We start from the raw sequence: 25,763 nt of genomic DNA, 5'->3' as shown, positions 1-25,763 counted from the left end.
CTCGCCTGCTACTGGTAGCTAAGCTGATCCAGAGCGCGACGGACCTCGCTATAGACGAGGGTGGCGACAGGTGCTTGTTGGGTAGTCCTTATTAAAAGGTATCTGGATTAAGCGACGAAACAAGGACACAAGAAGAAACGAAGACGAAGACAAGCGCTAACTATCAACAACGAAAACTTACTTCTGGGATCAGTTGTACTTATACACCCAAACAACCACGTGCAAAGCGATATCAACCATGACGAAAGTCCTTGATGTAGTTTTAGTGCTAATACGCACACGGAAAATGTTTCTTTTCGGGTTATAACTGCTGAAAGGGGCATATGGCAGAAGCAAGCTGCATTGAATTTCGTTTCATAGCTGTACGTTCTGGAGATTGATGCCGGCTTCTCGTGAAAAATTCTCACGAATTCCTTGATTTTGTTAGGTGTCACGCGGAGAAAGGCTTCGAGGCCTTCTCTGCTGATGCTAAAGAGTTACATTATTCTATCCCACACAATGAGCTTATTCAATGTGTCGAGGATTGTAATGTCAAATAGGGCGCCTCATGTTCTTTACAGGAAGCAGGTGTCTCAGTAGAAGGAGTTTTAGAATTTTTGCGCTTTTACCTGTCGTCAACTTTTGTACAGTGGAACAATAGGCAGCATGTGCCGAAGGAAGGCATTTGTATAGGATAGTTTCTAGCTCCCGTTCTTAGCAACCTCTACTTAGCACGTCTATATAGGCGCATGCATCTACGCCTCACAGGACTGCGAAGCTTTCAGGGTGCTTTTAATTTGCCAAAGATTTTTTAATGTTTCTAGATGGCCTTTGTCAGTGTTCCGAAGAAAAAAAAAGTGCCAATGCCGTCACAATTTTTCGCGCGCGTTTGAGACATCTTAAAAACACTTTTGAATTGCCTCTCGGTAATAAGCTTCGGTTTCTTGAGTTTACGATTTTTCGCGAGTGTTTGAGACCTCTTGGAATGACTTTAGAAGTGCCTGTCGACAACAGGCTTTGCTTTCTTGACATTTCGCTAGTGTCTGAAACCTCTTGAAATGTCTTTTGAAGTGCCTGTCAACAATGAGCTTCGGTTTCTTGACGTTCAGTTCATCTTTACTTATAGTAAGGTTTTCGGTGATTATAGCCCACGAGCTAACAAACTTCCAATTTCATTCAGCGCTTTCGAAGATGGTGAAGAGGGGCATAACTAACATCTGTTTCGCCCTTAGAAACTTATGCCCACACCTAATTAAAACGAGTCTCCAGAAGCAGTCTGCGCGTCTTAAGGAGGCTGGTTATCCTGACCATGTGTTGTCGATGGCGGAAAGGTTCGTAAAAAAGTAACGTTTGAGAAGTTGCCCCCCTGAAATTTTTAGAGATACCAGCCGTGATCACGTGAAAACCGGGTATCACATTACGCGACAAAGAATAGGAAGTTGCGCTAACGTACGGGTTGTTTTTTCAGATCCAAATTAGCTAAGTACATTGTGCAAAACCTTGAGGACGTGTGATAAGAGTCACAAAGATTCGTTTGTCGGATGTGCGGTAGCGGTGGTCTATTGCATTCCGTTGTGATGTTGTAAATGCTAGATAAGCCAAACTAGATGATGCACCAATGAGCGCATAAGAGAGCACAGAAATAAGTGTCACAGTGTATCAGGCGAAATTTTTTTGCTTTCTATTGCAAAACGTGTCCTTGTCGCCCTCATGTAGAAGATACCACTATTATATATAGAGATAAGCGCGAGTGTGTAAGATTAATAATAGAAGTGGAGAAAACCTTCTTGGCCGCTGACCAATGCATCAGCAAACTGTCAAGTCATTGTACACGAGAGAGATTATTTGAGCACGGCATCAAGGCTGACCACATTTGCAATATGTCATTTAGGATTTCTTTTATTTTCCTGATGTTCCCGGTTTTATATTGTTTTCAAGCCGTCATGTAAGTGTATCCTCATGGTTCACATCGCGGTGCACGCGGTTGTTTGGGTGTGTAAGTGCGAACGATCCCGGAAGTAAACTGTCGTTGTTGATAGCGCTTGTTTTCGTCTTCATTTCTTGTTATGCCCTTCTTCTGTTGCGCTATCCAGATATCTCGCTATAGAAACTATGGGTCAGTTGCTTCCAGAAGACTGTAGTAGCTTCCGACGTCACTGGCTGGTCAAGACTGCTGTAAAATACGTGGACCTTCCCCCTGCCACACACACGCACACACCAGGCCCTCTACCACGTGTTGCTTACATGTGACCCGATTGTGCCACACCTTAGCTTTGGAGCACAAGCGCGCATCCTCTTGGCCACGTCATGCGCCCGCATGATTCTGTTGCAACAAACTCATCCTTGCGCTTCTTTGACGTCGAATTAATTTTCGTCCATTGACAGAAAATTATTTTAAGAGCCTATCAATTTAAATATGCACACCTATACCTTGAATGAAGTTGATGTGATTTCAATCTAAAACAATACATATTTTTCTCACTCTCCCATTGCGACTTCTATGAATTCGCAACATTCCCACATAATGCTTAAGAAATAATCAGACAGCTTGCAATTCATTTGTGGAAACCGTGCATCAAACGTTGTGTCATTCAACAACTGCCGGGAAGACATAGTTGAGCGCCATAAGCAGGCAAGGACACCTTCTGTGTAATATATTTAACGAACCATCTGTGATGGGCGCCTTATTCAGGTGGTTGCTTATTTCTTCGTTTTTTTTTAGTCGAGAATTATCTGCACACCAAGCAGAAACGCGGCCACGAAATCCACTGTCCCACACAGCCTGTACAGATTGTCGTACGAGCCCTGCCTGTCACGGAACGCACCTGCAACGAAGGTAGCGAGAAAAAGTGGCTTGTAAGCTCTGCTAAATCAATAGAAAGATTTAAATGCGCCTGTTCATGCCGAGCAAGTTGCTCACGACATCCTATTCATAGCAATGAAATATTAGCACAGGGATTGCGGTGCTGCCGTCATATAACCTGCAGCAAAAGTTAAGTGTAACGATGTGGGCGTCTTTCAAAGATCAAACTTCCGCGTGGTCGATTAACAACTTATAATGTTCTCCATTTTTTCCACGTACTCTACTAATCTTACACTAAAACACTTAGGAGAGGGCGTTATCGAAAAGACAGGACAAAGACTCTTATTTTCGCTACTACCTTGTCCTATGTGAGCTGTTGCAGGTTCATGTTAGAACTGCCAATTCCCATAAATCAAGAACCTCTTCTGCATAAATGTACGACTTCCGAGGTAAATCATGAGAGCATGAAAGAAATATTAACAATTAACGCTTAAAAAACAATATTCCCCGGCCACGGTGGTTCCATTTCCATGGGGGTGAAATGTGAAAACACCGAGGTACTTCGATTTAGGCGCACGCTAAAGAACCCAAGGTGGTCGAAATTTCCGGAGTGCTCCACTACGGCGTGCCTCATAATCAGAAAGTGGTTTTGGAATGTAAAACCCCATGATTCTTTAAAAATATTTATGCGCAGTGCACTCATGGTCTCTTTGTTGAATGTTAAATACTAAAGTGATACCAAAACGACGCGACGTTGGGCTAGCTGGTTAGGGTCCCAAAGAAACATGTGCGCGAATTGCACATTACGAAGAAGACGAAAAACGACGGTGCGCTGCTAGCTTGTGTGATTGCTGCTTGTTCATGACTTGTATATACACGAATTGATAACCAGAGAAAGCAACAAGAACAAAGCAGGGTAACCACATAGGACGCCTTCCTTCACATTGCGTTGTATATAGACGTCGTTTCTTTCCACAATAAAACTGCAGTATTATCCCTAATGCACCTTTCTCACTTTTCCTTGATCAAGTACCCTTTTTAGAATTCTCTTCCAATGATATTCCTGCTTTTGGTCTATAGTTTAATATTTCGCTTCCCTAGCTTTGATCCCATTTGCAAGATCCACATTGTGATGGTATATGGAGTTTAACAGGATTATTTATCCATCTTGAATATATGGCCCTTCTTTTGTTTGTGCAGTGACCTGTTTGTCCAAAGTTAAACATTAGCGCATGTCAGGAATATTTCGTATCCTAAGGAATAAAAAAAGTAGCAAAAAGCAGGAATGGCATTGCCAAATAACTTTCGGCAGCATACTTTACCCAGAAAACGCAAAAATATGTACATCAGTGATACCGTTGTAACTTTATTTATCAAACAAATGATGGCCATGTGCAATATATGAAGGAAGGCGACCTATTTGGTATTCGCGCGTTTCTTTCTTTTCGGTTTTTCTTGTTATGAATTCTTCTGGATATTGGTGATTAACTACAGCAACAAAATCACTTGGTAGTAGCGCTCCATGGCCCGTCTTCTTGCGGTCCGCGCACCACATGGTAATTTTGTAATGTAATTTGCTCTCTAAACCGTGTAAAACTTGTCGTCATCGCATTGTATTAGTGCAGCAGAGGATGACGTAAAATGTGCGGACGGCCGAACAGCTTATAATACAAAACTACACGTATTTCTTGCTAGATTTTGCGCTTGTACATTCATAAAAATGATTGAATTTTTTAGAGCCGCAAGGACATGACTGTATACACGGAAAGAAATTTATGCCAACAGTATGCATAATGTCAGTCTTATATTGGCCAATTTTCACGCTTGCCTGATCCTATCAGGGTATGCGTTTTAGGATATTCACAATATTAGAATAGTTGCGAAAAAGGTGGCGTCGATCACATTCTGTGCATATTCATTGCTTTCTACAGGATTTCTACAGGCAAGTCATGTAAAACGGCTACGACTTCTACTTTATAAACACCCTTTAGAATTACTGCATGCTTCCAATAAAGCGTTATTGTGGAAGAACAATATATAAAATCACCTTACTCATTTCTACAGTGAGCTGCACAACAATGAGAACGCCGACGGACCATTTCAAGTATAACTTTTTTGTGCACACCACTTCTTAAAAATCTAACGAAAGGCCGAGGACTCACCTATAATATAGGGCTCGCAAAATGTCAGGGGCATTGACAGCAAGCCCATGATACCCCAACACACGGCCACATTCTGAACACCCAGGTAGTCGGCGACAAGCACTGTTTTGATAGTTGCCAGATAACCTTGCTGGGCGCCAGCAAAGAAAACGACTGCGGCTACGGCAGCAAAGTTGGCGACATGTGGCATCAGTAGGAAACACAATGAGATTAACACGAAACTGCAGGAGCCGATCACACACCGTCCGCGCGGCGTCCGGTCTGATATTAGGGGTATCACCAGGCGTCCACAAAAGCCGCCTGCACACTGACAGCTCACAAGGGTTGCGGCGAAGTCCAGTGGCACTCCTTTGTCTATGGCGTAGTCCACAATCGTGAAGGCAAGCATAGGAAGCGTGATATCCGCAGCGACGACAGGCACTAATATTACATAGAACGTCGGCATACGCAGGACGTGCAACACTTGCGATATGACACCAAATTTGTCTTTGCGGTCTTCTGGAGCATACGAAACCTGCGTGCAATGCCCTTGTTGCCCATGTCGAGAATCTTGAGCTGCAGTCGTTGTGATTCTCATTACATCCTTGTTATCGTCGACTTCAAGCTCTATGCTACCATTGTGAGGATCAGCAGCACCGTGCAAAAGTGTTTCGTCGACATGTTCCACGCATGCACCGGCCGCAGTAGCTTTCACGTCACCATTTTTCTTCCACCGTCTGCAACAACGCAACTCAACGGGCCTTGGATTTCTAAGTAAGAGTGTCAGGGGAAGAAGATTCAATGTCACGCCACCAGCCAAAAGCATTGTGCCTTCTAGTCCATACGTGGCGGCTATTTTGGATAGGACAGATGGACCGATGATGCCGGAGAGTGAAATTCCTAGGTACTGAATTCCTGTGGCGAAACTTCTGTACTTCTCGAAGTACGACACAATGTAGATGGATGTGGAGATCATAATCAATCCCAGTCCACAACCTGAAACAGAAATGTCGGGGAAAACTTTATAATCGAGCTGCGAAAAATACTTCTAGAGCATTTTTATTTCGAACGTCAAAGCTTGCGCTTGTCACTCGGTCATATTAAATTTTGAACAATGCACACAGGACCAAAACAGAAGAAGAATATGCACACAGATGTGCCTTTAAACGAGTTTCTTGCTCGGCAAAAACAAGAGAATGAGTAAAGAGACAATAGTAAAAGAACAGGAACAAAATTGTGAAAGTCATACGCAATCATGCAACGTCACTCCGATCATGGGCACCCAGAACCATCAATTTTCGCTGCAGAATGCCAATGACGTCAGAGAAATTATTGATTGCACTTGCTACAAGGATTTCTCTAGTTAAACGATTGCGATGTCTGTTGTTACGTCTGGAAACAGCGATGAACATTCCTTGGTCGCTTCCCGCGCGGAAGTCTTTTCATCAGCGCACGCCCAGACAGTCACGGGGCCTGACATACACTTTGACACGCAAACAAAGGAGCTCATTTCGAGGCAACAGCCGCCGCCCTCCGTGAAAGCAGTAACTACTACGAAGACCGCTCTAGCTGACCCTGACTCTGGCAAGCTGAGCGTCACGGAGAGCCCACTAATTGGTGAAAGGGGCCAACATTTAGGATTTGTGTGGAAACGGCGTCGACATCAGGTTCCTAGATTGCCATGTCGTTGCTTCGTTAGCTGGGGCGATCGTGCAACAGTATAGACGGAGTGCGGGGAAAGGTGCGATGTCATGGGTGGCATTTTGCAAACTATTCTTCGATTGGGATTGGCCGAGACACAGTCATCAGATTCCCTAGTCTATATTCACCTACGGAAGGCTACTGTTTTATAAGCAGACACCTTTCGTACAGTGGTGTGCCCTGACGCCTGCTGATATATGTGTCCGACGTGTACTCAGACTAGCGAGCTCAGACACTGAAACTGCTCCTACATGAAGCGGGCTTCCATATCTGGAGCCAGTGGAAATAACTTACAATAACAAGTTTTTCTTAAGCGCCTGCTCCCTCACGCACTAATCCTGTTCCTGCGCGATTCTTGTCCTAAACGCTACCCCGAGTGCCAACACTGAAGAATTGAAGAGCACTTAATAAAATCCGGGGCATAGGCACACTCTCAAATTTATTGTATATTCGTTCGTTTGAAGGAGAGATGCGCAGGATGCCTTTCTTTAAAAGAAAAGGCATGCAATATTGCTAAGTAACTTCGAGCAATGTGTTTGCGGCCACAATTTTTGGAGCAGCATATCCACGTTTTCTGGACACGTACGAACTAGTGCCCCAAGTTTTTGCGCCGCGAAGCTAGCACGGTTTCAATGGAATGAGCGGATTTTCTTGCGAGGAATTAAATGTACAGGCAGACTATTGAATAATGCACGTGACAGACATCTTATCGAAGGCAATCCACACGAGAGCAACGCAGTGATAGTGCTATGGAAAGCTAATATTTTGATCATAAAGCGGTTAAAGATTCAGCTGTAGAAGCCGATATAAACAACCAAAATTTGTACTTCATTCTCGCGACAAAACGGTCGCTGTGATAAAACTATCGTTGCTATCGTGATAGCCGCCACAGCGTATGCAGTCGGGACACCGAGCTTCCGATTGATGCCTATCTCAACTCTGTACCGATGGCGGAACACCGTTCCCAAAGCGATCTTTAAGCACAGTTGTCCAAATTCACGTGGTAACATCATAAACCCTACCGTATCTTTGAGGAAGCGTTGGAAGCCCTGGCCGATTTAAAATAAAAAGGAGGCAGTGGCCGAGTGGTTTCATCGCTCGCACCTAACGCTCCGCGTCATGCTGACAGTGGCTAGATACTCCACTGCGTGGTTTTCTAAACGTCACGTAGGATATTGTTCGATATTCTGCACCAGATGGCCAAAACTCAAGATTTCGTTTTGTCAGGTGTGCTCTCCAAATATTATAATCTCTATTTTTACTTCCTGAAATGTAACATTGGGTTGCTCATTTTTTAAGTGATCGCCTTTACAATCATACCTGATTCCTTAGACAAAGAAGTTAAAAGCACGGGCATGTCTCTGTGTTAATAAAAAAAAGAATGATTCTGCCTTCCAGCATGATACACATCTATAACGCCAACAGGTACCTGAAATTACAGAGGCCTCAACAATTGTGGCAGAGAAAGGAATTAAAAAAACAGTTTTTGCAAGAAATCAACAATCTATTCTTTCTGATGCGTAAATATTTTTTGGCGAGTACTCCACCAAGATCTCTTCATCACGCGAAATGCGTTGTGCCTTGTATCGGCCCAAAATTGCATAACTTGTGAAGTTACGACGTTTGTTATAATAGTTTAAATGTAGATGGCTGGTAGCTTTATAAGGAATAAGGAAGAAATGAAGCTGATCAGAGAAAATACCCATAGCGATACATAGTCCTACACAGAAAACGTTTTGGGGTGGGCTAACATGGAATATGGTCGCGGGTCAACTGAAATTTGGGGTTGGGCCAACTTAATTTATGGGTAGGCCAACTTAAATTCAAGTGGGCCAAGTGAATTTTAAGGCGTACGCCTTTAGTTGCTCATGAGTGTCCGGGCGCAGTCCGTAGTGGACGCAGGAAAGCGGCGAACATCAGCAAGGGGAGCAAGGAGGGGACATGCCATTAGCGCTGTGCGAGTAGGCGCGTGGGGCTGCGTGCACATCGGCCATAACATTTGCAGGCATATGTCTGTGATTGCATCAGTAGCCACGGCGGCGTTCGTTCGGAGAACAGTTCGGACAACAGCAACAGAGGCAGTCATAGATAGGCTTCCACCTATCGCTGTGTAGCTCAGGAAAGTGCCCATGCATTTTTTAGAGTGAGCCAATTTACATTGGTGGTGGACCAGCTTGAAATATGGGGGTGAGACAACTTGAAAATAAGCGGTGGCCGAATTGAAATTTTGGGGATTGCCAACTGAAATTTGGCGTTGGGCCAACATTAAAATCGGGGACGGCCAACTTCAAATTTGGGGGTGGGCGAACTTGAGTTTAGGAGTGGGCCAACTGAAATTTCGGGGTGGGCCAAGTGAATTTTCGGGGGTGGGTCAACTTGAATTTTGGGGTACGCAAACATAAATGTTAGGGGTGCCCCAATTGAAATTTGGGGGTGGCTTAACTGAGTTTCCGGAGGCGGCCCAAAGGAAATTTGGAGGTGGGCCAACTAGAAATACAGGCGTGGGCCAACATGAAAGTGAGGGGTGGCCCAACTGAAATTTTGGGTTGTGCCAGCTTTAAATTTGGAGCTGGGCCGACCGAAACTTCGGGGTTGGTCAAGTTAATTTTCGGGATGGGCCAACATGTAATCTGAGGGACGAGCCAATTGAATTATTCAGGTGCAATTCGGCATATTTTAACAAATGCAGTCGAGTTTCTGCATATTTTTGTGTGGGAAAGGTGCAACGGGGTGAAGGCAAGCAACGGGCAGAAACGACAAATTAATACTACGCATTCCGTTCTCGACAAGACTTACTGGAGTTCAATAAGGGATCGCTGTCGCATAGGCAAAAAATTATTGTGCCTTACCACTTAAATTGTGCTTTCTTTCTTTGAAGGCCAACTGGACCAAAATTACAGGTAGCAAAGGCGGTCTTGTTTCAGAAATCGTAGGCAAGAGTAACCGCCGCGCACAATATTACGCTTGAAACGCAAGGTTTCTAGCATATCCTTACGGATAAGCTAGAATAGAAAACAAAGTGGCAAAAACGGCACTAACTTGGTGAACTGATGTGGAATTGAGATTATTAAGAATTATCCAGCTCAAAAGATTGACAGTACGCTTGAGGCTGGCCTCATATCTGATAACTACGATGCGCATGCGTCGTCTTCTTGGGTGTTACTCGCTGGCTGTTAAAAAAACAAAAAAGGACAATTACTAGCCCGCATCTGTGCCAAAAGTCTAGTGATAGCATATACGCTACTCGTTTATAACCAACTTTACGGAGTAAAATTTAGTTGAAGCTCGACTTAACATGGGATGTAAAGAGCCATTTGGTTTTGAATACTTCGAAGCAAACTCGGGACCTTCGGGCAGGATGGTGTGGGAGTCAGACCTGTCTGGAGACCCGCACGCAATTGCGGAGGTTTCCGCAGGCACCCAGATGTACCCTAACGCGGGCACCCAGATACCCTTCAGCCGGCATTGAACATTGAGCTGTGTTTTGTGGTCGCTGTGATGACTAATAAGTCTGACAATCAGCTGTTTAAATTTTAGTATTAATTACGTACCACCACATAACAAAACTCTTAGCAATCGAAATAACTACCTCTATTGCAGATGTTATCCTCTCCGTTCCACATGTTTCATCCCTCCATCCCGCTCCCATGTGTAGGGTAGCAAACCGGTAAAGCTAAACTGGTTAACCTCCCTGCCTTTCCTTCTCCACTTTTTTATTCCTTCCTTCCTCCGCCTCCAGCGTTCCCCGAACGTCACGTATTCTCCGAAAACACGCTGAACAACGACGGTTTCGCCTTCTGCCATCCAGCTTATAAAAGGGGAGATGGGTTTGTTTCCCTCGGAAAAAATATGTTTCATTACTTCTAGTATTTTATTTAATCTTCATTATCCTATTTTATCAGCCAATTATGTGACGCTGTACAGCGTTAATTAAACTATGCTTCTATTCAGAACCACTGATGCCTCTTTGAAGCCGTCACCTTATGCGCCCGTCAGAGTGTGAATTTCGGTTTCGCAAGGATACGAAGATATGTTGCGTTAATTAGGTGCGGGGAATCGCAATTTTTTTTCTATAGAGGCGCTGATATAGCATATACAAACCGGTAATTTCAATTTATTTGTTGCGTTCTATATGTTAAGTGAATTAGTTAAAACGTGAACCACGAGACTTGTAATTACCACGCCTTATCCTGTCTCTGATGTCCGCCACCACCTACACCGCGGTCTCGAAGAAAAGAAACCGCAAGTGTCGGAGAAGGGGGGTAGCTGCGGTGAATGACGTTTCGTGTTTTGCTTTATGAAATTTTATTTGTTTGAAATACAATGCGGCCGAAGCTGATATCAGGCTTGGTATGTTAAATTCTCTATCAGTGCCAAGTAATGAGGAGTTACCTATAGCATATCACAGTAGTATCACACATGTTGAAGGCACCACATTTGTTTAATGGGAAAGAAACTAAACGTTTCGCATAAGCTGCCAAGAACACATTCTGCCTTACCATATGCCAACAAAACATCTCATTCAGGCTTCCAGTATGAGAGTTCGGCATAGCCATCCCGCAGCGCTTCGGATACCTTTTATGTACTGTAAAGCTTTGTACAAGCGCTTGAAAACGTTATACGCATAATTTTTTCATGCCCTGAGAGAACCCAATGCAGCAGCAGGTTAACTTTTTCTAAAGTAGTGTACTTGTGTTAGGACATAAGGACAAATTTACAATAGGTGTCGTTTAATTGCAGTTTTTGAAGTGAATTACTTATTCTACCACTAGAAAGCACAATACAAGCGTCGTACGCAAATTTTGCCGGTGTTTTTTAAAGGAATTTTACAGCAAGTTTAAATACGCACAGCAAGAAAGGCATTCTAAGGGTCATATACGGGCAAAGTTTTTAAAATACGTGGTTTATTGTATCATTTCTAAAAGCGCTAATACAACTCATAAAGACAAGCGACCCTCGTTCCGTGAAGTGAACCAGTATTTCGCGTGGGCGGACTATGTCTCGCTTCTACCGTCATTGTTTATCGAATTATTCATAGCGTTTATCTAATTGTTTATGTTATTCTACTGAAGCTAATCAGTACACCAAAGATGATGAATGCAGGAGAAGACGATGATTGAGCACACCTGCAGCGCCTCTCGCCTGTTCTTATCAAGGTAATCCAACAGCCGCCGTGACAGCCGCCGCAGACCTCATTCTTTGAGCTGTGCCAACTTTTATCGCCAAGCTTCATACACCCTCGCTGCGAGTATTCAAAGTTGAGGCATATGCGTATATACGCTCACGCGTAAAACCAGTGGAACTGAAATTTTCACTCTAATTTTGCAAGGTTGTTCTAGCGTGCGTGTTTTCCTTACTATTTTGTCGCGCAATGCGAGCTACTGAATGAAGGGGCTCCATGAGCTCAGCACACTACTTGCAGTTAACGCTAGCGGTTCAGCAAGCGCATCGTAGACTGGGGCTAACCTCCCTACCAGCTTACATTGTGGCTTTTCGCTGGGATTGTTTGTGATGGACTTGGCTTTGTAATTGGGAAACGCTCTTGTGGTCCGTTGGCCGCATTATACTCGTCTTTTTTTTACGATAACCTTCGCCATATAGCACAAAACTACTAAGTGACCTGGATTACTCGAAAAGGCGGACAATATTACTGTGTAGATCAAAATGCATCATTGCCTAACTAACAAGGATTCACTCAACTTTTTAAATCATTACTTTAGCTACCATATTGCAACGTACTTATTAACGCCCGTTTCACTGTTATTCACATGAGCGATAAATGAGGTAAAGTTAAATATACTATAACATCTGAAATAACACCTTCCCCGAGGTAATAAGTGATAATGCGGTAGCGTAGGGGTTAGAGCGTCCAGCTCGCAAGTGCAGAAGGCTGAAGATACATGGGCTCGAATTCCGGTGGCGTCGGGTGCAATGAAAGCTTTCTGCGCTCTGTGTTGATGGTGAAGCTCAGAATGAAGCGACGGCCTGACGACAACGGTCGTAGTAAGCGTCAGTGTCCAGGCTTGCTTTCGTCTGTGCATTTCGTCATAGCACAGAATTTTGAAGCCCTACTATGGGCAGTCTAACGGGCCCGCGACGTGGTGGAGAGGCTAGGGTTTTCTGTGCCGACGTGGGAGCGGCCCACTGCGTGCTAGTGCCCATTCCTATGGACCTCATCAAAGTTTTTCCATCAATCCGTAAGATTTGCCCACAGCAACCTGCCACATTTACTCGTATAGTTTGATTTAGGAGCACATTACAGAAACCCAGGTGGTCAAAATTAATGCCAAGTCCCCCCCTATGTGTGCCTCGTAATTGTATTTTTGACGTACGCCTCAGGTCATTCTCTTATATTTCCTTTATTTTTTCTGCAATCGCCACAGTAACGCTTTGTCGCGGTAAGTCAGCGAATATGATGAGTTTGCTGATAACAGTGTTGGGCTTATTGACATGCATCAGCTCTGAAGCGAAATCATTCAAAATTACTATGAGCGATTACAGAAAGAAAAACCTTTTCTTCTCTAATAATAGTGCTGGCTTTGTTAACAAACGGAGAAACCTATCTGGCACAATTAAGTACGACTCTCAAAAGGCAAACATGCAGTTCTAATCAATCATAGCCTTTATCTTCTCGGTGCTTAATTGCGTAGCAGGTACCCTCTTTAAGATTTGGCCACCGGTTACTTGCGTCAGTGGCCACAAGTATGGTGTCTACTCTCTCGCACACGCAAATCCTAACACATCAGGTTGGCACAATCTGGAAAAGTAACCATAAACTTCCTTACTATTAATTCATTTCGTGTGCCGCTTTGAGACCTCTACCTAATTCATCAAATTATCTTTTGTCATCCGCGTGAGGCATTCTATTGTAAGCCTCAGCTCCGTCAAAGGGTATGGTGTCCATGCCTAATAATTTACCCCAGCTTCTAAAGTCACTATCGTAACACATCTATATATATAAATATACATATGTATATGTATACTCGCCATGAATAAATCCCGACGTGACGCACATCCAATGCATGTTGGGAACAAAGGCCGATGTGATGAAAGCAACAGGACACAGAACGGCACCCGATAGCATGAGGCTGTGTGTAGAAACCTTCTTCTGCAGTGCGCCGATGGCAAACCCTTAAAAAAAAGAGTGAAGAGCCCTTTAAATGAAAATGGCACATGGAGCTTCAAAATAAAATTTAAGAAAACACTTGGCGTCGCAGTGCAATGGGTATTGAAATGGGTGATTATTTTATTTTGGATCTAGGCACGCTCGACTTACCTACATTATTACGTAGAGAGTACTATGATGCTGCCCTCCATACAAGTATTTTTTTTAACGCACAGTGGGGCCAATGAGGAAAAGACGGTATGTGGGTGCGCGAGGCATGGTTCGAGAGTGGGGGGGCGTAAAACACAGTCGTTCGCGCACATATGATGGTTTCTTAGAACAAAGTTATCAAAAAATGTCTTTCTGTGCCCGTAAGCCATAATTTGTTACTGTTTTCTCGCACAAGATATACCAGGTAAGTGAAGAAAATAAAACAGACTACTTTGACTAAATGCGCAACGAGCGCTGACCTTGCTGTTTATCACCCAGCCTTGCAGCGACTGGCACTGCTCGCTTTTGATATCAAATCAATTGAAATGTTTCTTGTAGGCAAGTTTGAGCAAAGAAACTCATACAGAGAGGACCCGAGAACTACTCTCAGAGTTGTGTCAGGGTCTACCGGTTAAGAAAAAAGTACTAGTTTATTGCAAATGATAACGTACAGAAGGCGTATATATATTGTTACAAATTAATTATAAACTGTTCCTAATCTAACAATAATAATTGCTCACGTGATATTGCGTTTTAGTGTTCGACTGTCAAATTATTGCGGCGGTTTTTTTTTCTACTGTAGTGGAGTACGAACTGAATTGGTCGTTAATTTGCATTAATTAGTTTGAGTTCATTCATATTATTTTGTTATCTATGCTTGAATTTTTATTGTTACCAAAATTTGCTGGACAGAACATACTCAAACGTTGCGTATTTGAATATATGTTCGACGGTAAAATTTTATCTGTATGCGGTTTATTTATGCCTCTTTCATTATATGTTAATAGCTGTTTCCAGTGGGGCTTATACGCCAGTTACACGGGCACTTTAACGGCCACTGGGGAAAACGGCAGTTGACCGCCACGGCCGTTAGGCGGAGTTACATGCCAGCGCGAGCGCCATTGGAAATCCAACGGCGATTGACACCAACGGAGCTCGCCGGCCTCCGTTCCCGCCGCCGTTTCCGTCCGTTTTGTCGTAAAATAGGCAAGGTGGCAGCGCCCAGCAGCGACGTGTCCCCGCTGCAGGCTAGCCCGCCGGCGCAAATACGCTTTGCCTGGACAGCCTCACTGACTCATTTACTTATCAGCTTGTGGCAGGATCATCATGCCGAACTGCTAGCTCAGAAACACAATGCGCCCGTCTATGCAAGAATGACAGCGCTGTTCAACCAGCTCTGTTCAGTCAGTCTGTACAGCGAGAGGACGACGCTTCAGTGCAGGGGTATGCAAGCTCGCATGTTCGTATCCTCCCGTGCTAGCGAGGGACACGAGCTCACGATGTAGGCAAATGTGGAACACGTCACGTCGGCACGGTGGTGTCGTACCGAGATGGTGGTCTGGAAAGCGCCCACGCACTCTTTAGCCTGGCAGATATCACCACAGCGAGTGCAGCGAGGCTGCGACATTGCCTCTCGGCCGCGTCCCCTTTTTTCTTGATTGACGCAGTTCGGCCCTTTTTGCAGACAGGGCCTCGTAGTGCGCAACCAGGAGAAGCAAATCGGTTGGACAATCACGGTCGTATTCATAAAGCGGCCGGCTAAGCGCCATTCCACGGCTGTTCTCGGGTGCGCGCCGCAAAGTCGCACCACGTTCAACACTGCTCTTGCTGAATCGCGCAGACGGTCACTCACGGTACGAAAGAAAAAAAAGATGCATAGTGGTGCTACGGTTAGTAAAAGCGATGGAACGTGAAATGGTACGCTTCCCCACGTTGAAACCACAACAAGCGCAGCCATTTTCCAACACCATGGATCAGATTGGATCCGGAAACAAATTTCTTTTCGAGTTGGCGAGGTAAAAAGTTCAAGAGTTACGTGATAAATCGTCGACACGGAAGTGAACTGACTGAACATGAAAAGTGGCGTGTGAGCGCAGCCACGACCATTCCGTTACCGCGGCCGTTACGTCGTTCAACTGCCATTTGCGTTAACGGCCGTTGCAAGTACCCGTGTAACAGGGATACATATTAAAGTAACTATAAGATTGTAAGATTATTATTCTGCCTTCTAGGCTCCACTGCCCAGCAACGAGATCGGAGAATTAGCAACCGAGATACTGGCCGCAAGCAGACATGATTGTGCTCTAAACATGGAGCAGATCGTCTTTCTTATGATAGTCTAAAACATATATGTATTTGTATTAAGACGTATTGCACACGAAGGTTCAACATTTCTGTCTATTCGCATGATTCCTGGTGCTGCTGTAGAAATGCGTGCTGTCACGCAGCGCTGTACCCGAAGGCCTTTTCATTATTGCTTCAAGGCAGTGAAGAAAAAAACAGAGCAAGGTAATATGTATTTTTGCTTGTGAAGGGAAAACATTAGGTTACCTTGTTTTGTATATGCAAATAAATTAATCATGACACTATCATTAAATGTTATGTGTCAGCTTCTCTTTTCACAGCTGATACACACATAATTTTCATAACGTGGGTGTCACCGCTTCATACCTCCATAAATTTCGTTTCGATGCGGGCAATGTTGCATGCAGAAATGCGCAGTGATTCTGAAATGTGCCACCTTCCGAAATGTGCTTTGTGGTTGCGCAATGTGTAATTATTAGAAATTGCCCTATAATGGGATGATGGCATCGTACTGTTTGCAGAAAGCTTTCTTTCAATATGGACTGCAGCAAAGAAATATGTTGCAGGTACAACCTTTACAGAGTGCATTCACCTCTACAAAAGCAACACACCTTGTATTTCAACAATTACTCTGTGTATTGCTCATTTATTCCTCAAATTACTGAGTATAGGTGCCAGCTTATTTCAGAAGATGCAACCTTTATGATGCATCTTGCCTTGTATACCAACTGCCGCAAGTTTCCTTGTCTAAATGGGCTGCGCTGAAAAAATAGCTAGGTGGCAAAAGTGATATATACGCTGTGATCCGGACTATCTGTCCATACTAAAAATAGTGAATTTGAGTTAAAATCTTGATTTCTGCTGAACAAGTTTATAGCAATCGCAACAGAATGTCCGCAATAATCGTTAGTACGAACATTACCATTACTTGACTGTTTATCGTGTAAATAAGTTGTCGTTAATGGCACAGCTGGTCAATAAGGGACCTCATAAAGTAAAACTATTCCAATATGTTTTTATTACAATCTCCTGACGTCAAATCTGCGTAAAAACCGACGCAAGCACCGGGCGGTCACCCGCAGGGTTGTCTGCACAGACCAATCAAACGCTCTCCTCGTTTATAGGAGGTAACTTTTGTTTGCTTGAAGAACGAATAACATTGCCTACACTGAGTGACTTGTCTTATCGAGTTGGCTGACAAGAGGCGAGGAGCACGCTCAAGTGGTGAAGGATTCGATAGGGTCGAGCCACTGCACTGAAAGTTAATAGCCAGATGAAAAGGGTGGTGCCGGCGTCTGCAATTGGTCCACTTTCCCTTACTTAGCTTGCGGTGGCTGGTCGAAAATCGTGGCGGCATGCAACGGCAGTTTAAGAATGACGCTAAAACCGATCCACAGCAATAAATAGTTGGAAGAATGAGGTCGTAAACGTGCCGAAAATGCTCGAAAACGTTACACGGCACCGCAAGAAGTTTTATTATGCGCCAATAAACCCATGCTCTCCGGCAGGTGTGAGTAGCCAGCGCCTGAGAGATCGGCGGCAGCCATGTTTTATTCCTTTCGGAACGGGGAAGGCTGCGGCTATTCAGAAGAAAATTATGTTTTGTTCGGCACATTAATGCGTCTTTAATGCGTACACGTCACTTTGACGCGGTGAGTTCTTGGCGTTTTGTGACGTCGAGTGACACGCAGGTGAAGTGAGTGCAGCGCCAAAACTTTTTACCAATAGCCCAGGGCTAATGGCGAAAACAAGTCGAATCAGAAATATCTATTTTTTCTTATTTGGTCAAATCATGCATAATCAGCTTGTACACGTCATATCAGATGAGGAGCTATCGCGGTTTTCGTGACGTCGCGTGGCAGACAGATGAAGTGGGGGCGATCCAAAAATGCTTTTTGACCAATCGCGGAGGGCTGATACAGAATCGGAATAGAAAAGTTTGGAATTGCTTCAAGTTATAGCATCTAAGCACTTGATATACGGTTGCTGGAAGCATTCTGCTGCAGAATAGCCTGATAAACACATAATGCAAACGTGCCATAGAATGTGTTGCTGTTCCAGTTGAGATATTTATGTACAGAATGTGGCAGCTGGGGGTGCAGAAACAACAACTGAAACAACAACGCACTTCATAGCAGATGCTGACTTCCAATTTCTGCAAACTCGTGCCAGGCACGATTTAAAGAAAATTGGTATGCTTTCAGTACTGGCTGCCTTGAATGTGCTGTGATATGTCCCCTAAAAAATGAAAAATCTAATTGGTAAAATCTTGCCCCTATAGAATTGTACTGTTTATCGCGCAAATTCTGATTTCTGTCGCCGCTATGAAGCTTTCACCGCAGTAATACGTCATATTGTTTAAAGACCTGCACATTTATTAATTTTAGACAGAGTCATGTCCAAGAATCTTGGACATATCCCCTCTGCCATTTTCATGAACTTTTTTGTGATTTTTCGCATAGGCATAGAGTCTTGCACGTCTTGACCCGCACCTCCCTCTGCGCATGTCAAAGAATATTTTGCATGGTTCCTTTGGCCATGCATTGAACTTCGCTGCAGTGCACAAGCGTAACTCATTGAGCAACGCTTTCAAAAAATTGTGTACGAGAATCTTAGCCAAAGTTCAATAACCTTTCATTGGTTACTCAGAAAGGAATTTATTTTTTCTGATAACTAGTGCCTTCACGGCGCTTAGTCGTAGATGCGAATATGTGCTTTAAATGCTCACATATTCAAGAGAGTATCTTCCTGACGTTGCTACTCGAAAGTTGTTGAAGTTCCGCCGACCTTTATAAAGAATTTTTATAAAGTGCTGCTCAGGGAGTTAGGATAGAGCATTGCGGTGAATTTCGACGGATAGATGAACAGTCGTCCCATATTCGTGGGCATGCGCAGAATAACGTGCGAGGAAGAATTGCAAGACTCTATGCTTATACGAAAGGTTACAATACCAAAAGACTACGTACACCTGTACTAAACGTTACTATATACTTTTTTAAATTTATAGGTGCACGAAATTTTGAGAACATACCTCTGTATTAAACGTTACTTGAGTAAAGGTAGAGAAACGGCGCTTTCCGTTTCTCTACCACGGTTGCGCCTTAAAACCACGGCGCTGCAAGTTTGCTTTCTTTTCCTTCCCTCTTCTCCGCCCTTAAACTGACTCTCTTAACTACTACACGCAGAGGCAAGAAACAGCGCGCGCTTTAGATACTATAGATGAGATGAATATTTACAATTATTATTAGGGTTATAATTATATTCGAGTGCTGATTGCCGTGTTATAGTTTGTTAACGAAACTACCCCTCAATTCTAAATACTTTAAGGCAGTTGTCCTAGTCTCTAAAGCCGCTAGAGTTCACGCTGCTCCTCTGGCGGCCATTTTTCCAAGAAATTATGCCTTCCAACCAATCGACTGTCGCGGACAACACCAGCCCCTTTCCACATAAGTATGAGGCTCGGAGCAGGAGCTATGGCGCTTGAAAGTAACCGCTGGCTTGACGAACCAACCGACTGAGCTACCTTTCCGGGCAACATTGAAGGATCACGAGTTCAAATCACATGTTATGTTCCTTTTTTTTTTAAGGTATTTTCCTTCCTTTTATCACTGTACGGAAACCCTCCTAAAAAAAACAAAAAAATTATATATCCTCAATTATGTGTGGCCACACATGTGCAGGTCATAAATACCAGGTTCTCTAGCCGAGTGCCATCCATGCGGTATAACCGAGCTCAGATTGGTCCACCTTGACTGATCAAATAGGGCGCCACTGTAGGTTAAATGAGGCGTAAAACTCCTGCGGGACCCGCCGTGGTTGCTCAGTGGTCATGGTGTTAGACATCTGAGCACGAGGTCGCGGGATCGGACCCCGGCCACGGCGGCCGCATTTCGATGGGGGCGAAATGCGAAAACACCCGTGTACTTAGAATTAGGTGCACGTTAAGGAACCCCAGGTGGTCGAAATTTTCGGAGTCCTCCACTACGGCGTGCATAATCAGAAAGTGGTTTTTGTCACGCAAAACACCATAATTCAATTTTTAATTTAGCTCCTGCGGGGACGGTAGAGTATCCGTCTCCAGTGCAAGAGGACCGTGATTCAAATCCCGGTGCCGCGCAATTCTCCTCTGGGAAATACAGAAAGAAAAAAAAAGAAAAAAAACCGTGTGTTGAGAAATTGCACAAACAGGCCTGGAGTGCGGCCTGATCCCGGTGACCAGAACCGGTAACGCACTCTCTCACCAGAGCAGGATTGGCCACCCTGGTGCAGTACTTGGCCACAACCTCCTATATGAATACAACAATCAAACCCCGGCCCTCAGTCCCCAGCAGCCGCGAAGCAACTGACCACGGCGGCGGTCAGATCTGTAACGCTGCAGAGGGTGCTAAGAATACCTGGCTCCGGACAGGCCGCCATTGGAATCTGAACCTGGCAACGTTTAACTTTAGAACGCTATCTAGTGAGGCGCGTCTAGCAGTATTATTGGAGGAATTAGAGGGTAGTAAATGGAATATAATAGGGCTCAGTGAGGTTAGGAGGACAAAAGAAGCATATACAGTGCTAAAAAGCGGGCATGTACTGTGTTACCGGGGCTTAGCGGAGAGGCGAGAACTAGGAGTCGGATTCCTGATTAATAAGGAAATAGCTGGTAACATACAGGAATTCTATAGCATTAACGAGAGGGTGGCAGGTCTTGTTGTGAAACTTAATAAGAGGTACAAATTGAAGGTAGTACAAGTCTATGCCCCTACATGCAGTCATGATGATCAGGAAGTCGAAAGCTTTTATGAAGACGTGGAATCGGCGATGGGTAAAGTCAAAACAAAATACACTATACTGATGGGCGACTTCAATGCCAGGGTAGGCAAGAAGCAGGCTGGAGACAAGTCAGTGGGGGAATATGGCATAGGCTCTAGGAATAGCAGAGGAGAATTATTAGTAGAGTTTGCAGAACAGAATAATATGCGGATAATGAACACCTTTTTCCGCAAGCGGGTTAGTCGAAAGTGGACGTGGAGGAGCCCGAATGGTGAGACTAGAAATGAAATCGACTTCATACTCTGCGCGAACCCTGGCATCATACAAGATGTAGACGTACTCGGCAAGGTACGCTGCAGTGAATATAGGATGGTAAGAACTCGAATTAGCCTAGACTTGAGGAGGGAACGGAAGAAACTGGTACACAAGAAGCCAATCAATGAATTAGCGGTAAGAGGGAAACTAGAGGAATTCCGGATCAAGCTACAGAACAGGTATTCGGCTTTAACTCAGAAAGAGGACCTTAGTGTTGAAGCAATGAACGACTATCTCATGGGAACCATTAAGGAGTGCGCAATAGAAGTCGGTGGTAACTCCGTTAGACAGGAAACCAGTAAGCTATCGCAGGAGACGAAAGATCTGATCAAGAAACGCCAATGTATGAAAGCCTCTAACCCTACAGCTAGAATAGAACTGGCAGAACTTTCTAAGTTAATCAACAAGCGTAAGACAGCGGGCATCAGGAACTATAATATGGATAGAATCGAACAGGCTCTCAGGAACGGAGGAAGCCTAAAAACAGTGAAGAAGAAACTAGGAATAGGCAAGAATCAGATGTGTGCGTTAAGAGACAAAGCCGGCAATATCGTTACTAATATGGATGAGATAGTTCAAGTGGCTGAGGAGTTCTATAGAGATTTATACAGTACCAGTGGCACCCACGACGATAGTGGAAGAGAAAATAGCCTAGAGGAATTCGAAATCCCACAGGTAACGCCAGAAGAAGTAAAGAAAGCCTTAGGAGCTATGCAAAGGGGGAAGGCAGCCGGGGAGGATCAGGTAACAGCAGATTTGTTGAAGGATGGTGGTCAAATTGTTCTAGAGAAACTGGCCACTCACAAATTTGGGTGAATATGACCCTTTATTAAATGTTACCGTGTTGAAGAGTAATTATGGTAGACAAGAAAAGCATAAGTACCAAGCATTGGCTTACAGCTGGTGTCCCCAGAGATCAATTTTATCATTCCTATTGCTTAATATCTAGATGTACGATCTTCATATAGTAATTACTAAAGCCACTATCTGTTAGTATGCAGAATATAGGTACTTTAAATCACACATTTAAATTACGAGAAACCTGTGGGCGCCCTGCAGAATACAATAAATAGTGTAATGCACTGGTTTTGCGCAAAACTGCGTTAATGTAAGTATCGCAACTGCCTACCACCCACAGACGAATGGTCTTAAGGAGAGCCTGAATAAGACCCTCGCCGACATGCTACCAATGTACGTCGACGTCGAACACAAGACTTGGGATGTCGTCCTGCCGTGCGTAACCTTCGCTTACAACACGGTGGTGCAAGAAACAACACAGATCACCCCAATCAAGCTGGTTTACGGCAGGAACCCGACGACTACTCTCGAGGCCATGCTGCCGCACCTCATCGACGAAGAGAATCTTGACATCGCCACTTATCTCCAGCACGCCGAAGAAGCCCAACAGCTCGCCCGCCTGCGGATCAAGAACCAGCAGCGAACCGACAGCCGACACTACAACCTCCAATGACGCTACGTCGAGTACCAGCCCGGCGACCGTGTTTGGGTTTGGATCCCGATATGACGGCGAGGACTCAGTGAGAAACTATTTTGACGCTATTTCTGACCCTACAACGTCATCCGACGCATTGGCGCACTGTACTATGAGGTCATGCCAGACAGCATTTCGCATTCACAGCGGCGGCGCGCACGATCTGAAGTGGTCCACGTGGTGCCTCTAAAACCCTTTTATGCACGCTGGCGAACTTCCGTATTTTGTTGTTTCTTTGCTACGGGTCTTTTTCTTTATTACTTTCGTTTGTTTGTAGCATCATGTCGATGTTTTTAAGAGGGGGGTATTGATACGTGTACCTGTTCATCAGGCGACCACGTTTTGCCACCTAACCAAGATTATAGCACAGCCCAAAACGCGCCTGCGTGTATCCAAAGTTTCTGGAATGTTATAAGTGGATCCATCCGCTGTCTCTGATCGAACCTAGTGTAATCTGATTGCATGTGTGCCTGACGCGAATAACGTAGAACTTTGTGGAAGGCACGCGGGTCCCAGCGATTACTCTAGAACATTCGACGACTGATGTATAAAAGCCGAGGCGCTTTACCCGCGGATCAGATTTTGACGATCGCCGACTGCGTTCACCACCGTCGCCGTTCTTCGAGTGTAGCCTGTTTTTTGGGCAGAGGTTCGTGCAATAAAGGTTCGTCTTTCACAGTGTTGCTACTGTGTCGTTTATTCGTCACTGCTACGTGACAACAGACAGTTAACGTTTTAGAAACCCCTTAAAGACCACATCAATAAACATCCCAGTATTCTTAAATGGGGCGCGATCGGCGATATTTTGTTCGACACGCGTTTTGTTCGGCTGCTGCAACGTCACAAAGTGGCAGTATGCAAAATTTGTGACAACGGGGTGGAGAGAGCAGCCAATCAGGAAGCGGTGACCTCCTCGGAAGTTTACTTCCGTCATTTGTCGCCTTCTTGCAGACAGTATACTACAAAATGAAATATTTCTCTTCTTCCAAATGAATTAAATTTTTATCTAAAAAATGTATTTTTACTTCTCAAGCCCGTACACGTTTTCAAATAGTAGTGCGCCACTCTTCCCGTCGTTTCCCACGTACTACTATTTGGGCGTGGGCGCCGTTCCTAGGTGGTGTCGCGCACAGCGAGAAGAAAAAAGAAAAAGAAACGACGGGAAGAGTGGCGCACTTTTCAAGAGGCAGCGACAACATTCCAGTGGCTCGCTGGCACCGATGATGGCGTCGATTTCGCTGTACAACAAACAAATTGTTTCGAGAAACGAAAACGACGCCGCAATTCACTTTCTGCCATTTATTCAAACGCGTTTCGCACCGCACCCCCTCTCCTTCTTTCTATGGAAACGCCAGCGCAACAATCTAAGTTCCCAACGGAAGCGCCATTTTCTCGAATTAAACTATGGATTGGATTCAAACATGACATGCCGCAGCCGCTGGTGGGATCCAATCCAATCCGCCAGGCACGCCATGCGAAACCGTATGATCGCTCCAAACTTCCCAGCTCCCGTCGGGTTCGGCGCCTAGCAGACGAAATGCACGGTGGTAGAATGATTGACAGGAGCGTGTCGTCATTTTGACGTCACCAAAAACGTGCCCGCGCCCTGCGGCTGGCGGCGTCGGCCCGGAGTAGGCCAATCACGGGCGCCGGTAACCGAACGAATGGGCCGAACGACCATCTCTGACAGCACCCATGATCAGCACTGCAGTTCATGTACATGTGCCCCTGTTCAGTGTCTAGACTGTGTGCGATATCTTGGTTTATTTTTAATAGCAGCATGTACTGGCAGCTTGATCTGTTTTATCTGTGTGGTAACATAAGGAGTGTTGCTCGGCTGCTTTATAACATAAAATGTTTCACAGCATTATCTGTAAATGAAGTGCATGCTCATGCTCACGCATTTCACGATACGGTATCACCGCATGCGCGTGCTGCTCATTGCCGCGGCAAACGCGATTTGACAGTTTAATAAGAAATATATTCGAAAGCGTTTTAGTTGGCTGTGGTCAGGTGTCACATGCCAATTTATTTTTAGCATCGGGTTCTACTTCATTTGGGTCATTATGCAAACTGTAAAAAAGTATACATGGTGAGGCACGCGATGTCCCTATGTGCGAAAAATATTGAATGATCTGCCTGACGAATTTTTCTCGGTTAAGTAAAAATGGTTTAAAGAAATTGTCATCGTGCATTACGGTTTTTCCGTTTGTCTGCTGTATGTGTATATGATTAGTTGATGTAGTTTGATTGCTCAGACCTGTATTTCTATATTAGGTTGAAAAATTTTTCACTTTACGTTGGAATAACACGTATTAGATTTTGTTTGGTACACAATATGTTGTCGGCACTAATGGTAGAGTGTACATACTATTACAGTAAATGCAGCCGCATGAGTGGAAGGAGTGTTTTCGGACGGAATGAGGAAGACAAGGGCGTCATTACCCCGTCGGAGGCTCGCTCTCAAGTCCACTAACTAAACCCCGTTTATTTAACAGTTTTGGTGGATGTTAGGGGGTAATTAATGTAATGACGGACCCGGAACCACTTATTCTTCGCCGTAGTATTCGCCTTGCTGGGCTACTACGTTCACTTGCTGATATGGCCTACGGCGGGGACGCTCAGGATCCGATGCTTGCCACTCCGGGATCAATGCCAGCTGGTAGGTGGCGCTGCTACCAATAGCCTCGGGTTTTTGCCGGGAGAGCGGATGAAGGTGTGGAAGAGTGACTTAGCCATCACCAATGAGTAAGCAAGTCCAGAGACTGGGAGACTGCTGACCAGCCAACCATTGGAGGCGTCACACTCACTGGCACTGTCCTGCCATGGTTAGATATTCATGAAGAACTATTAGCATGGAAGCGTTTCGTTGATGAGGTAAAATCTGATTCAATGATTCGGACGCAAAAAATGAAATGCGCTGAACGCACTCTGCCACAGAGAGCACAGCTGCTTGGTGAGATTTGCAGTAGCTACATCCAGGAGACCTTGAAATTGTGCAAGCAAGCCAACGCAATAATCTACGAGGAAGACAAAGTCGGGCAAATGCCAAAGGACATAGCAAAGGATGTGTACATTTTCCTGATTGGCAAGGACAATGTCGCTGCATTGCCTGACGTCTTGAAGCACTGCCGTACGTTCAAGGCACGGAAGATGCGCCGAATAACGCCAAAG

At 44.7% G+C, this 25,763-nt stretch overlaps 1 protein-coding gene across 1 annotated transcript in view; it reads right to left on the bottom strand.

Moving 5' to 3' along the window:
- Positions 1-257: 257 nt before the first annotated feature.
- Positions 258-25,763, bottom strand: part of LOC142576505 (monocarboxylate transporter 14-like) — a 54,989-nt gene continuing 29,483 nt past the window's right edge. The window contains exons 3-5 of the mRNA XM_075686660.1: positions 13,612-13,755; positions 4,945-5,919; positions 258-2,804 (exon numbers count right to left, since the gene is read on the bottom strand). Of these exons, the coding sequence (XP_075542775.1) occupies positions 2,698-2,804; positions 4,945-5,919; positions 13,612-13,755 (1,226 nt within the window). The 3' untranslated portion in view covers positions 258-2,697. The remainder of the gene's footprint in view (positions 2,805-4,944; positions 5,920-13,611; positions 13,756-25,763) is intronic.

The sequence above is a fragment of the Dermacentor variabilis genome, chromosome 3 (genome assembly GCF_050947875.1).
Source record: "Dermacentor variabilis isolate Ectoservices chromosome 3, ASM5094787v1, whole genome shotgun sequence".
NCBI lineage: Eukaryota > Metazoa > Arthropoda > Arachnida > Ixodida > Ixodidae > Dermacentor > Dermacentor variabilis.
This window is presented reverse-complemented; position numbering and strand designations above follow the sequence as displayed.